The 13,868-nt window shown below is 41.6% G+C and overlaps 1 protein-coding gene and 1 non-coding gene across 2 annotated transcripts; both read left to right on the top strand.

Moving 5' to 3' along the window:
* trnak-uuu lies at positions 1 to 73 on the top strand. Its single transcript has one exon. It is a non-coding gene; the product is annotated as a tRNA-Lys (tRNA).
* A 498-nt stretch (positions 74 to 571) lies between these two features.
* Positions 572 to 13,487, top strand: LOC121187050 (solute carrier family 25 member 36-A-like). Its single transcript, XM_041046125.1, has 7 exons — positions 572 to 994; positions 3,047 to 3,211; positions 4,930 to 5,007; positions 6,846 to 6,946; positions 9,106 to 9,172; positions 9,809 to 10,098; positions 10,190 to 13,487. The coding sequence occupies exons 1-7, from the start codon at positions 954 to 956 to the stop codon at positions 10,381 to 10,383; spliced, it is 936 nt and encodes a 311-aa protein (XP_040902059.1). The 5' UTR covers positions 572 to 953; the 3' UTR covers positions 10,384 to 13,487.
* The last annotated feature ends 381 nt before the right edge of the window (positions 13,488 to 13,868 follow it).

The following is a 13,868-nucleotide window of genomic DNA, read 5'->3' as shown; positions in this document are numbered from 1 at the left end:
GCCCGGATAGCTCAGTCGGTAGAGCATCAGACTTTTAATCTGAGGGTCCAGGGTTCAAGTCCCTGTTCGGGCGATATGTCTTTTTAGACTGAAGCTTCCTCTCTCGGAGGACTTCTCTCCACTCCGGCTGATGTAATTGTGATATTGATGAATGTACGGTCACGCAGCTAATACTCAGATTCACCCTGTGTAAGGGCTCATCCTGTGTGGTACGGGACACTTTTACAAGTCCAATGAGTAGTTATGCTCTAACAGTTAGCTCTACAGATGTACAGTCCCTTGCTACGGTCAGTAGTACATTATGCTATGTGATTGATTTCCACTCAATTCTGGAGTAACCTACTCAAAGGAAAGTTAATAAGTCTGCCGTGTTTCCCTGCTCTTCCGCATTAGTTTAGTCCCGAGTCTCACCATGTCCTAAGTTACGATCTCTTCCTTTCAAAATAAAAGCGGTATCACGTGAAAGAGTAGTGACGGGGCGGTTTTACGGGGCACCTCAGCCAATCGCCGCCTCTGTTTTGCGGCTCCCCAATCGATGATAAACATTGCGAGCTGACCCGCAGGACTCACAGTGAGGCAAGGCACGTCAACGGGAAATAGGCCGAGTCGTGTCCACAGTCGCTGTTATTGTTGCAAGGCTGGAATTACTCACCCACATTAAAGACACGCACACTATGGTGAAGCATTATTCTGTTTCACAGGGAGGAGACGCAAACCTGTCGCTCTGACATCGACCTTAACCAGCGGAAACCCGTTAGCTTTGGCAGCTAACGCAAGCTAGCTAAGTTAGCTGTTACATACCGTCGTAGTTTTTTTTTCCATGCAGCTGACCTCCACCACAACACAGGCGCACTGAGTATCATTTGCTTGCAAGGTTGGGGTCATTATTCCCCGGTTTCTTCACGTCCGCTCCAGAGTGGTGCCCCGTGGACGGTTCCCGAATATGATACATAATGAGTCAAAGAGATACCTTAGTTCATCTGTTTGCTGGAGGGTGAGTATATTCCCATGTCATATACATGCAAGAGATGAGCTAGCTAGCTCCACGCTCAGGGCTAACTGTCGTTGCTAGCCGGGGTAGCTACACACACTGGGGTGTTTGTATGTTTTTTCTGGGATGTTGGTATGTTTACGATACTGGGATTTGGCCAGTAGATTTGGATATATTTCTTTTTTTTCTTACGTGAAGATCTGTGTTAGCATCAGTGTGTCAGATGTCGGCTAACCAATCGTGTCTACGCATGTGCACCCGTAGGAGTTTAGCTCAATGTCACAAGTCACAATGACATTTCCATGTATGAATGAAATGGCTGGTTCATGGGAGCGCTTTCTGTACTCACTGGCAGATCATCGTAGAAGTTGTTACATTTTACACGAAATGTAAAGCTCAAGATGAGAAGAAGACATACACGGAGTGAGCCTAACACACTTTCGGTGTCATCAGCCGTAACGTTAGTGCATCAAAACAAACGCGGGCAAACTGCCACTAAAGGTCACTCGGAAAACATTGTTTAGAAACCACTGACAAAACGTGTATGCTCGGATGTGACTGATGCAACATGTAAACTTTGTGTACGCATTGGAGTGCAGTCTAGTCTTTTCTGTCATACTGGTCTGCCAAGTATGATAATGGGATGAGGTTAGCTCACATGTGATTTAACAGTCGTCGGGCATTATCACAGAAAGGCAGCTATTCCACAGTTCTTCAGTTCAGTACTTGGGTAAATGGGTGAAACAACATGCTTATGTTTTGACAGACCTAAGGCAGACTTTTCAGGTAAGGAGTTGAGACGTTACGTTTGCTGTAATTATTTCCTGTGAGGGTAAATGAGCACTTCACTGACATTTTTTTAGCAACAGCAGTGACTCTCATCCTGTCTTCTTAGAGCCTTTATTTTATTATGTGGCTGCGCTGATAGACAGATAGCTAATGGATTTGGATGAAGAATGTAGCAAAATGAAGTATGTCTCTTGGTATATGGGCCTAAACATGCCACGTAGATGTTCTCTTTCCCGATGTGACATTTTTTGCTCATCAGACTATATCCCTCTAACCATGTAAGATCAAATCTAATTCCTCATCCATGCACGTTTTTCCTAAACCAATGTCCTGCTTTCTTTGCAGTGTGCATAGTAGCTGCCTGACACCCACTCACTTTCCCTGTGCCAGAAACTTTGTTGACTTGATTTACTATCTCTACTCTGGTGCTGTTTGAAATTTAACCCTAACTAAAGATAAGTGCTGTCGCTCTGGCTTTTGATTTCCTTTTGTCTGGCCCTGTCCTGCTCACTAAGGTCTCATCAGGTTCAGTTTATGTATGTAGTCCATGTGAATATTGTTTTTGTGTTCTCTCTTATCAGTCAGATTTATTATTTGGTAAATGACTGTCTAGGAGACTTTCCTGAACTACCTGAGCTGGTCATAAAATGATGTCCCAGGTGTACTGGTGTGTTCATACAGGATGTTGAGTTATGTGCGTCACACATGACAGCGCAGTTTTTAGAATCTGTCAGTGTTAAAACTTAAGTGATTTGTTTTACGATTCTCAGTCGTCAAAGTGTGGATTTTGATAAATAGAACAGCAAAAGGAGAAACTCGTACAAACATTTATTTTTATATCAATTGAGTGGTTCAGATTGTAGTCCCTATTTTCAGGCTACCTAAAACAAAAGACAGTAACTTTCTGCAGCTGTTATTTGAGCCCTGTTTGATAAACCCTTGTATGAAAATACATACATCTATGAGTTTGACGTGGTGTGGCACTGAACAGAAGCTTGCTGTTGTTGCCCAAGAAACACAAAGCATTCCTGACTGGCTCTCACTGTTCCCACACTGTGGATTTCTTGTCTACATGCCAGGGAGCTTTAGAATTCCACCAACCACACCACTGGCTAATTTATTTATGCAAGAAAATAACACTTTGGACACCTATGACCATCCAGGCCGCTGTCGCCATCGAAGGACACTTAATATCAGACTGTCAGGCGAGACTGGTGTTTGTTTGCTTTCTCACCGCCACCTTTTCCATCCCTGTCTTTTTGCCAGATGTGGGGGCACGGTAGGAGCCATATTGACTTGTCCACTGGAAGTAGTGAAGACCCGCCTGCAGTCATCCTCCATCACCCTCTATGTGTCTGAAGTTCAGCTCAGTACCGTCAATGGGCCCAGTGTAGCCCGCATGTCCCCACCAGGCCCCCTGCACTGTCTCAAGTGGGTACTCAACATTCACTACTGTTACATTCGTGCAACAACTGTGTCTTACATACAGTATGCGTTTTATATATACCATGCACAGCTTTGCTGAAACATAGAGCTCAGTAAACAGTGTTAGCGCATAGGCTTTATTTGAGCTTTAACCAAAATGGGTGTAGCTGTTCATGCACGTAGCTCATGGTTCCTTCTCCCTGCTCTCCCTGAGAAGTTTGGCTGCAGAGTCATGGCTCTTCCTTCAACAGGCACCATGTTGTTACTCTTGTTTGGTCTGGCTGATGTCCCCCTGGCAAGGCCAACCACTCCCTAAAACCCAACTCCAAAATCTCACCCTTTGGGAAAACTACACACAGGAGCACACATCAGTCACTTTAGCTAAACAGGAAATTTCATAACCGATCCCACTATTATTATTTTTTTATCTTGTGAGATTTTCATAAATTTGTGATTTCTCAATGTGTGTGCTATGACAGGCCTTTCCTTCTTTAGGAAGTTACTCAGAGCCTGTGGAAAAAGTGTGTCTGATGGCCCTGTGCCACGCCACCAATTCACTGAGCTAAGTCACATTTAGATGAGACGCCAGAGGCTGTGGCAGTTTTAACCTTGTTGTTTAGGCTGATTGTATATTCCTAATGAAATAATTCTGGCACATTCTCAAACTGCTGTTTAATACAGCGCTGACAATTTCAGATATGTTCATTCAGTGACATCATTTCTAGATTAAACACATTGCAAGAAATGGTGCTCGGTACTTTTCTCAACAAAACAAATTGGTGCATGGAGTTTTGTTGAAACCAGTATAGCTCTGTGGAAGTAGAATAAAGAACATGCAGCTTACAACCAATCACACAACATTTTTGACATGTTGTAGGCAGTGGTGGACAGGGTGTGTTCAGTGAGGCTTCGTGAAAATTTCAAAATGTTCATCTGGTCTGCCCCTGCACACTGCAGCCATATAAGCCAAATGTGGCAAATGTGGCTTTTAGACATGACACGTAGCTGAGTTTTACCTTTAATGAGCTCCACACAAACTATAATGAGCAAATGCATCTATGATGTTGTTCTGCTGTAAAACCTGTTTTTTTTATAAAGCAGCTGATAGGTTTTTGAGTAAAAAAACATGCAGTTTAACATATGCTGCAACTCTTCTAAGTGGAACAATTTTTTTCCCCTTTATGTTTGTGTTGTGTCATTGAGGCCCTGTAGTGTTCATTACCCCCAGCAATTCAAAAGTGTTGAACAGGGAAAGCAACTGACAACTGACTACAGAAAATTTTCTATTCTTAGATCCCTACTGGTTTAGGGCTTTGAATGTAGGCTAAAGTTCATACACTAAATTCTAATATTACTCATATAGTAGTTTAGACTTTGGTGTGATGGCGGTGCTAGAGGAACGAACAGGATGCACCAAAATCAGAATTTACACTATTAGGACATTAAGTATCAATAGCAAACTTCAGGATAAAGGGGCCAGTAGTTTTCATAATACACTTATGTGTAAGTGTAAGGACTGACCAGCTGACATCATCATCTGTGTGGGCCAAAGAAAAACAGCTGGAAAAAAAAATCACCTGAAATGTTACCAGATAAACTTGGAAATCTAACTGTACTTTAGCGCATCAGAAATTGGACAATAATAAATAATACCCTGGAGTATGAATATTGTCGTGGTGGTGGAAGAATTGTAATATATATTTTTCGGTGTGTTTCATATTCAGACTGATATTGGAGAAAGAAGGACCTCGTTCACTCTTCAGGGGCTTGGGGCCAAACTTGGTGGGCGTGGCACCCTCCAGGTAAGATATTTCTTGTCAACTTCATCTTCAGAGTGAAAGACTGTGAAGATATTTGTACTGTCCATGTGTGAAGGCGTTCTCAGTCAAATAATAGTCATTGGATTTCCTTGACTAATTGATTCTTTGATGGAACTGAAAATGCGCCACACTCTCTCTGATGTTGTCATTCCTCTGAAGATTAATACAGTAATTTAGAAGAATTTCTTCTTGTGTTAAGAACTGAAAATGATAAGTTGACCAATCAATTTGTTGACTGACAGAAAATTAATTAGCAACAACTTTCTCCCTAACATTCTCTAGTAGCAGCTGCTCAGATATGGGGAGTTTGTAATTTTATTTATCTGATTTGTTAGTAAACTGAAACATCTTTGGGTTTGAAGATGTCATGTAGGGCTGTGTTGTTTTTTTCTATCATGTTATAGATGGAGAGGGAACATTTGTTTTTACAGCCTGTCCATATCCCACACAGAATCATGCATATATGCATGATACATGAAATAAGCCATTCAACAGATTATTGATAATGGAAATAACCATTGGTTGAAGCCTTTCTAGTGTTTGGCTTATACCTTTACCTAGTTGCAGCTGTGCTTTGAGCTGAATGCTGTCATTATATTAATATGCCTTCAATCACTGTGTTGGCATACATGTTAGCTTTAATATGAGCAAACCAACTGCTGGCACAGCAAACATGCCAGAGTGAGAAAAGCGCAGGTGTAATCAGTGACATTAAGAATGGCTGCGTTCCATTCGGGTCGGCCACTTCCAGTGTCCTGGTACCATGCCTGTTCTGTGATTGACATGGCGTAAGGCATTGTAACCATGGTTACATTATGTTCCTGTTCAGTGACATTTACACACAGCACAAAAAGGATGTGTTGTCACATTTCTGATAATGAGTATTGAATAAACATTAATGGACACATGGGCTGTTTTACAGGGAGAAATGGCTGTGAGGAACATTGGTATTATGTAAGCTCCACAGGGATCCTTGAGGTTACTTGGTGACTAATAAGCATTAAGGATCCACAGCCGGTTAGGTCCCATTCATCTTCGTGGCTCTCTCAGCAGCTTCTGTGCTGCTTACTGGACGGTGATGTGCTCCTTTGGAAACATGGCAACATTAGCAGCATATTAAACACAGTATTGTGTCTGCGTCTTGGAAATGCTCTGACTGACTGCGGTTAGGTAATAACATCGAGCTGTCATGATCTTAAATTACCCGTCAATGATAATGATAGGAGCAAAGTGGTGGCTAATGGCAGTGGGTAGTGGTTAATGCCGCAGCACGCAGGTGCCAGCGCTAAGCATTTGTAGAGTGTTTGGTTTGCATCTTACATCAACGAATGCTGATGTGAAGACAACAGGGCCTCCTGAGAGACAGCAGGAGCGTTTTATAATGTGATTGATGAGCTTTGAGCATCATTAACAGATTAAGCACATTTGACTAATGATTGTAGAAATTGTCCAGACGGCACATTATACAGTGCTATTGCTGCTTGAAGGGAAAAAGCAAAAGCAGCTTGTGTATAGCTACGAGTACGACCATGATCACCATGACCTTTTTAATTAGTGAAAACAAACGGAGATGTGCTCTTATACTGAATAGCCTCTTTATCTAACTAGGCTGATTTGCTGAGACAGCTCAATAAGCTGAACCTGACATGGGGACAGTTTTACTTGCTAATGTAGTGTAATTAATAAACTACAGTGCCACTGCAGGTACATTGTGGACTAATTAGCTTTACAGTAGGACACAAAAACATGACTTATATAAATTCTTTAGCCTTGTACAGGTGTAGCATGCACTGACCTTTCTTTCCTTTTACTTCCAACAGAGCAATCTACTTTGCTGCTTACTCTACTGCCAAAGAGAAACTGAATGGTGTGTTGGAACCTGACTCCACACAGGTACACATGGTGTCAGCTGGAATGGCAGGTAACTATATATCTGAGGTGACAGACTCACGTGCACCACTTTGTAATTTTTTTTTGTGTAATACTGTAACCTAGTGAACATTTCCAGCATGCCTGTCAGAGATACTGAGTAAACAAACCTGGTCTGGTTCAGTGCTGGTAAGCTTAGATGAATAGTGGTGTTACATATAGCAGCAGGCTTGTGTAATGTACTGTAGGTGTTGATTTGCTGCTGTCAGCCTTAGCAGTTACATTGATCCCTCTGTAGAGAGCAGGCAGTGGTAGAACTAGTTTGTGTTATGTTTGATTCAAAACACTTGTCCTTTTTGACTATCTCAGTACACCAACCATGATACTCCTGTGGATGCAAAAACAAGCTTATCCTCTTTCCTTTACCTTTTCCCCATGCTACCTCAGCAGTCTTAAAATTGTTTAATTAATAACGTAACAGGGTAAAAGGCCAGATAAGATATTAATTAAATAAAATAAAATATTCTGTCATTATTCTCTGACACTTCGTCAAGTGTATGTAATCTGTTCTTGTGTCACTCTGAACCAGCTGGGAATACCCAACAGGTACAATGTGGGTCAGACAGGCAGCTGTATCTACTGTGCTGTGTGTCTGCGTGTGGGTGAATCCGACAGGTTCGTGTTTGTGCTGCTTTTAGCACACCGTGACTCAGACTTTTCAACAACTCAGTCAAGGTCAGCATTTTGTCAGTACATCTCTGTTCAGTCGTTATCTGACTGAGCTGAAACGATAGGGTGATGAGGTGTCGACAGTAATGTAGTCTGTCAGTGACATGTGATACCTACAGCAGGGGTTAGAGCTGACCTCTGCTATTACTAACAATGGGTGTAGATGTGGGAGAAAGATCACCACAAGCTAAAACAGGTTATATATTAATTTAGGAGCCCTACCAAAATGTTAACAGGTCAATTTTAGTCTCACATCCCCATAATAGCCAAATGTCATTGAACATTAATGTCATAAAGTATAGAGGTATTATCAGAAATATGTGCCTCAGGTATGAAAAGTAAGTCACATGTGGACTAGCCTCTGTTCCGCTGGCTTCCATAACTCAACGCGGTGCAGCAGTGTGGATACTTAATGTTATCGTTTCGTCCATATCCAGCAATCTCACAAAAACCCTCTGCTAAAGTCATGTTTTTTCAGCTTTCTAGTTGTAATCTCTGCTGTCTAAAAATCTGTAACTAACCATGACCCCCTTGACTCAACTGCACTCAGCTCTCTATATTGATGCATCAATGTGTTAGCAGCATTTTACAGTTGTAGCTTTTGGGGGCAGGACTCTTTTTGACTACTTTATACTAACTTGATGTACAGTTGGCTGGTTTAGCTCAGTGGTTCCCAACATGGGGATCATCATGCCCCTCAAAAGCGTCGCATGATAAACCTGAGGGGTCATGAGATGACTTTGATCATAACTTTCAGCTCCATTCCAGTTAATTATTGTTATTGCATTAATTACTGTTTTTAGCTATATTCTTTCAACATGTCCCCTCTGCTGTCTTGGTTGCGGGATGATCATTTCACATGACATATGGTGGGTTCATTTCTGGGGAATAACTTGGGGAATGGGTTTAAGTTAAATGGTTGCATGCCATTTATTTTGCTACACACAAGCCTGTGTCTGTTTTAGGCTTTTACTCTACCATAGCTCTCCTCTCGCAAGGGCATGAGACCCCCACACCACCAGGGGTCTCTAGCTGCATCTGTGAGGAGTTACTTGGGTCTGCGTGAGTACTCACCACAGATCTGTGCTTTTATTTTGTTAATATATCTGGTTGTTCTCTTTCTCTCTAAGCATTTCTATCCTCTTCTCCCTTATCATCAAGGTCATTGGATAAGAGGCAGTTTTTTTAACAGCTGTTTGCATGAGACGTACACTTTTTATGACATTCAGTTGTTGCCCTGCTAGCACACATAGGGTAGTCTATAGCGGGGCAAGCTTTCTTTCTCTCTAAGCTGCCCTCATGACTTTACATATTAATTAAAGAACATGTTTACACTGTTTTAATTTAACCAACATAAGTGAAGCTTAAAGAGTATTTGTATCTTATGTAGAGTGTTAGCACTTTCCTGTGCCACAGGCAGCTTGGCACGTTTCTCGATTTTGAACAAAACATAATCCTGTTGTTTTTTTTTTTCCTCCGCAGGTTTTACAGCCATCACAGCAACCAATCCAATATGGCTCATAAAGACCCGTCTACAGCTGGACGCTAGGTAAACATGACACTAGGGTGTGAGCTTTAGACATTTCACATTTCAGTTCCACACTTGTGGCTTTAAAGGGGACACTCATTAATTTGGTTCCAGAGTTCCCCTTTATTTTGAAAACCAGCCACACAAAACTATTGCTGTTTTGGTGGGGAATTCTTGGAGACACTTTCACATCTGTATGCTATCTCCTGTGCTGCTTGTGAGCCCGGTTGTGTTCCATCTACAGCAACTATAAAGTTGCTTGCTAACAATTAACCTTATTATACACATTGTACAGCTTTGTAAAGCCGTTGTTTGTATCATTTGAAATTATATGGCTTTTTTAGACTCTTAGTGGTATCCAAAAAGACAATGTGACAGACAGCCTGGCATTTTGCTGTGCTCAGCCTCGCCCACCCATTAATCTGACCTGGGAGAACAGCTTTAACACGTTACATAACACATAACTGGATTCTACAGTGTAATCAAGGAGTTTACCTTTGCATGAGCTTTCATGACTTCACTTTCTTAATATGTAAACAAATCTCAGAATTGTTGTTGTTGTGTTATCTTCAGCTGCTCTAGTTCATGTGGAAATGTAGCCTTTGTAGTTGTGACTTTTCAAAGTGTATCCTTGAATCTTTTCCTGTTTGATCTCAGGAATCGAGGTGAGCGCAGGATGAGTGCGTTTGAGTGTGTGCGGCGGGTGTATCAGACAGACGGCCTCCGAGGCTTCTACAGAGGAATGTCGGCATCCTACGCCGGCATCTCAGAGACTGTGATCCACTTTGTGATCTATGAAAACATCAAACGGCGCCTCTTGGAGGCCAAGGCACCGCAGAACATGGATGAGGAAGAGGAGGCGTCCAAAGATGCTTCTGACTTTGTGGGGATGATGCTTGCTGCTGCCACCTCCAAGACCTGTGCCACAACTATCGCTTATCCCCATGGTGAGAGTCAGATTAGCAACAGGCTGACATAGGCTCTGCTTTACTGGTTATTTTCCTTTAACCTTTTCCTTCTTCCTTTTTGCCTTTGCAGAAGTGATCCGCACCAGGCTACGTGAGGAGGGTACCAAGTATCGCTCTTTCTTCCAGACTCTAACAACAGTGCCCAAAGAGGAGGGGTACCGCGCCCTGTACCGCGGCCTCACTACCCACCTGGTACGACAGATCCCCAACACCGCTATCATGATGTGCACCTACGAGTTGGTGGTCTACCTCCTGAACGGTTAAAAGTCTCCCACCCCCCCCCCCCCCCCACTTTTTAGACGTTAAATGTAACCCTACCCCTGTTCGAAGATGGAGAAAAGAAAACAAGATCAACTGCACACCAGTTGGCACAACAACCTGCTCACCAGAACAGGACAGAGATGGCACGATGACCTTTGTCTCAGTGACACAAGTGGTCGTTAAAAATAAGTTGGGAGTTTTGTTTCATAGCCAAAGGATCTGGCACAAGGAGGAGGATTGATCCTGGCATTAGTTTAGGGATCTGGGTTTAGCTGTGGCAAAGAAACAGTTTCCCTATTTTTAAGTTTAGTCCATCCTTTTCTCCCTTTGGTTATGTATGTTGCTTGTGCAAGCTCAGATTCAGTGTGTTGAAGAAAGAACCAGACTTACAGTATATTCTGCCTCTAACAATACTAATAACAAAAGAGAAATTATTCCAGTCCTCATTACTTTGTGGATATAAGACCCTCTCCAGCAGTAGGCTTTGTTCTCATGCCTATGATCTGTTTTTAAAACATTTTTATTAGCATCATGCAGTATTCCCTGCATCTGTAGAGGCCCAGAATACAAAGATGCCCAGACTCAGTAGTAAGCTGAAATATCTGATGAGGGTTCAGCAGTCAATGAGAGCAAGGAGAAATCAGTGCTTTGGCTTGTTGAGGAAGGAGGGAGGGAGGGAGGGAGGCGAATGGGTGACGTGCCTTGTGTGAAGATACGACACAGATTATGATGCACAAAGGCTGTAGGAGGTGGTGGTGGAGCTCTGGTTGACCTGTTACAACCAAGGATGTAGAATTGTAGTTGTACACTGGTAACGTGTGATTTCAGGTGCCCTTAGTCAACCTTTTACATATCATGAGCACAGACACGCTCACCTGAAGGTTTTTATTTACTAGCCCAGTACAAATCGTGAAATCCTCATAATGCAGGAATTTCCATGCATTTACTGCTCTTCACACTACATACTTACATGGATGTCTGCTAGCCTGCGACCTATGAACCTGGTTTGTGTTACCTGTGTGTGAAAGAAGAATGATGACTAAGGTCAGATGGAGGGTAAAAATAAATCACCGAACTGAACCAGAATATAATCCACTGTTCTAACTACTGGAATGTAAATAAACAGGAGGAATAACTTTACTAAAAGCAAGAAAGTAAAGCACTGACCCATCTTGTGAATTAAAAATAAATATAACAAATTTTAACAAATTGTAATATTGATAAATATATAAAATACCTGCCTAAGTGATTGTGTTGCATTTGTCTGCCCAGTTATGGCAAAATGCAAATATTTTGTGCATTTTCTTTAGAGGAGAGGGTATTTTCCTGTTTGTTGTTACCTTCTTCTCGAACAAGGTTGTTGTTCTTATAGCACTTTTCAATGTCTTTCTCTAGAATCTTCATCTCATTCTTTTTCTTTTCTTTTTTTTTTTTTTTTTTTGTGGAGAATCCAGGCTAGTTTTACAGGCGAGGACAATCCTCTTGAGTTTACTCTGGAAGAACTTGTTGTACAGTTTAAACCAGTGGTGTGGAGGAAGTGGCCAGGAGTATGCTCCTCATAAGCGCACATTAATTAAACGCAGACCAGTGAAAAAAAAAAAAAAAAAAAAAATTTCTTGATTCCCATCATTCAGTTGTCATTTAGGTAAACAAAATCACTGCATTTCAACTGTTTTTTTTTTTTTTTTTTTTTAATGGAACTGCTTTTGTTTCAAACTGTTCAAGTGAAAAAGACTGTGTTTTGCTGTGACCTAATTTATCCTCATAAAAGTAACTTTCCTTGTGTAATCACATGACCCAAGGACCCAGCCTGATGATAACTGTATGCATTTTTATCACTAATGCAAACTTTAAAGGGCCTTGCTTCGCCCACAGTGCTGTGGTTATCTTCCAGTGCATTTTAACTCACACTGATAACTTATCCAAATACTTCACTGCTTCATAGGTCAGAGTGCTGGTGTGCAGCAGTAAGGGCATTTTTGGCGTAATGTGCAGCTCGACTGCTCACTTTCTCAGTGCCATTGAACTTGAGACGGCAGAAGCGGCTTCAGCGTGTGTCCCCAGATGCTTTGTGTCCACTGAAATTACTGACATGATCCTCAATGTGAACAGTGAACAGTTTTACAGCACACATGAAGGATGCATTAGATTAGCCTCATTGTACAAAAGTTATTAGAGATGTATTAACGCTTGCAGACAACGCCATCAACGCACACTATTAATGTAGTGAGATGTGAGTCCGTGGGTGACTCCGTTGCTGCTAGTAGTGACTGGACGTTTGTGTATCACGGTGCTGGCTACACTCCTATGGGTTTAAAACAGGACATGTAGTGTGAGTTGGTTGTACCTAATGTGAAAGGGTCAGTTTACCCAACTAACAACAACAAAACAATTTCTGTCTTACCTTCACTGGCATTTAGTTTTAGTTTTATTTTTTCAGGCCATGAGATATCTGTGAGTCAGCTCAGTACAAAGCGAATGGAGTTGTGTTTTTGATTCTCACACAGTTTAGTTTTTCAGTGGTGTTAGAACCACAAACAAAACTCCACACACAGCTTCTGTTGTATCAAGGTGGCGGCTGATATTTCAAAACCTGGAGTGAAAAATGCCAGAGGTAAGTGGCAAGATTTTTTTTTTTTTTTTTTTTTTGGGTGAACTGACCCTTTTAACTGTAAATTCCTATGCATCTCTTTCACTCGTATCAGTGTCTGTTATTTGTCAGGTGATGCATTCTTCCCTGCATTCTATGGTTATTCTTTTGCACCCACACGTTTGCATTGTGTGCCTGTGTGCGTGCGTGTGCCGCGTATATGTTTTGTGTGTGTGCTTGCCTAAGTGACAATTGTATGTCATTCAGTTGTGTCTTGTGTGTAAGAGACCATAGGAGTATGTGTGTCTGTATGCATGCACTCAGAAAAATACCTGCAAACAGTGTTGTTTTTATCTTTAAATAAATTGTTGCCTTTTCCTGAGGCCCTTTGTTTTTTGTTTTTTTTGTTCCATGTTGTCAGTGATGAGCCAACTGTGAGTGTGGCTCAGTCTATGCATCGTCTCATACCTGTTTTTGTAAAACAAGAAGTAAATAAAATGGAAAGAGTGCAAGTATATTTGAGTGTCAGAAAATCCTTGTTTGCTTGACAGACTTTTTCTCAGTCCTTTTTGCACAGTCTTCAAATGAAAATCATGATTCTCAAAATGGTGAAATCCTCAAATTATTAGCGTATTTTCTAACATTACATGCATTTCTTGTGGTTGTCAACATTTCTATTATGTTAATTCTTAAATGCAGAAAACTGTCCAAATTTTAAACAGGAATGTTTTCATAAATCTCAATAATTTGGTAGTGTCACAAAACTGGCTACGGAGAACAGCTGCTGTCTCTGGTCATAAAGATGCTGCTGAGAGCAGTGAGACTGAATTAAAACAGTAAAGTTGCTGCCTCCGAAAAACAGAGGGGACAGATCAGGACTGTGAGGGTCCATCACCAT

This window comes from Toxotes jaculatrix, chromosome 9 (assembly GCF_017976425.1).
Source record: "Toxotes jaculatrix isolate fToxJac2 chromosome 9, fToxJac2.pri, whole genome shotgun sequence".
In the NCBI taxonomy this organism is placed as follows: Eukaryota; Metazoa; Chordata; class Actinopteri; family Toxotidae; genus Toxotes; species Toxotes jaculatrix.
Note: the sequence above shows the minus strand (reverse complement) of the source record. Positions and strands in the feature narration are given on the sequence as shown.

Coding starts and splice junctions, on each gene's coding strand:
- LOC121187050 (XM_041046125.1), top strand. CDS start 954: ATGAGTCAAAGAGATACCTTAGTTCATCTGTTTGCTGGAGG. Junction 3,212..4,929: donor GGCCCCCTGCACTGTCTCAA/GTGGGTACTCAA, acceptor TTTCATATTCAG/ACTGATATTGGAGAAAGAAG. Junction 5,008..6,845: donor GTGGGCGTGGCACCCTCCAG/GTAAGATATTTC, acceptor TACTTCCAACAG/AGCAATCTACTTTGCTGCTT.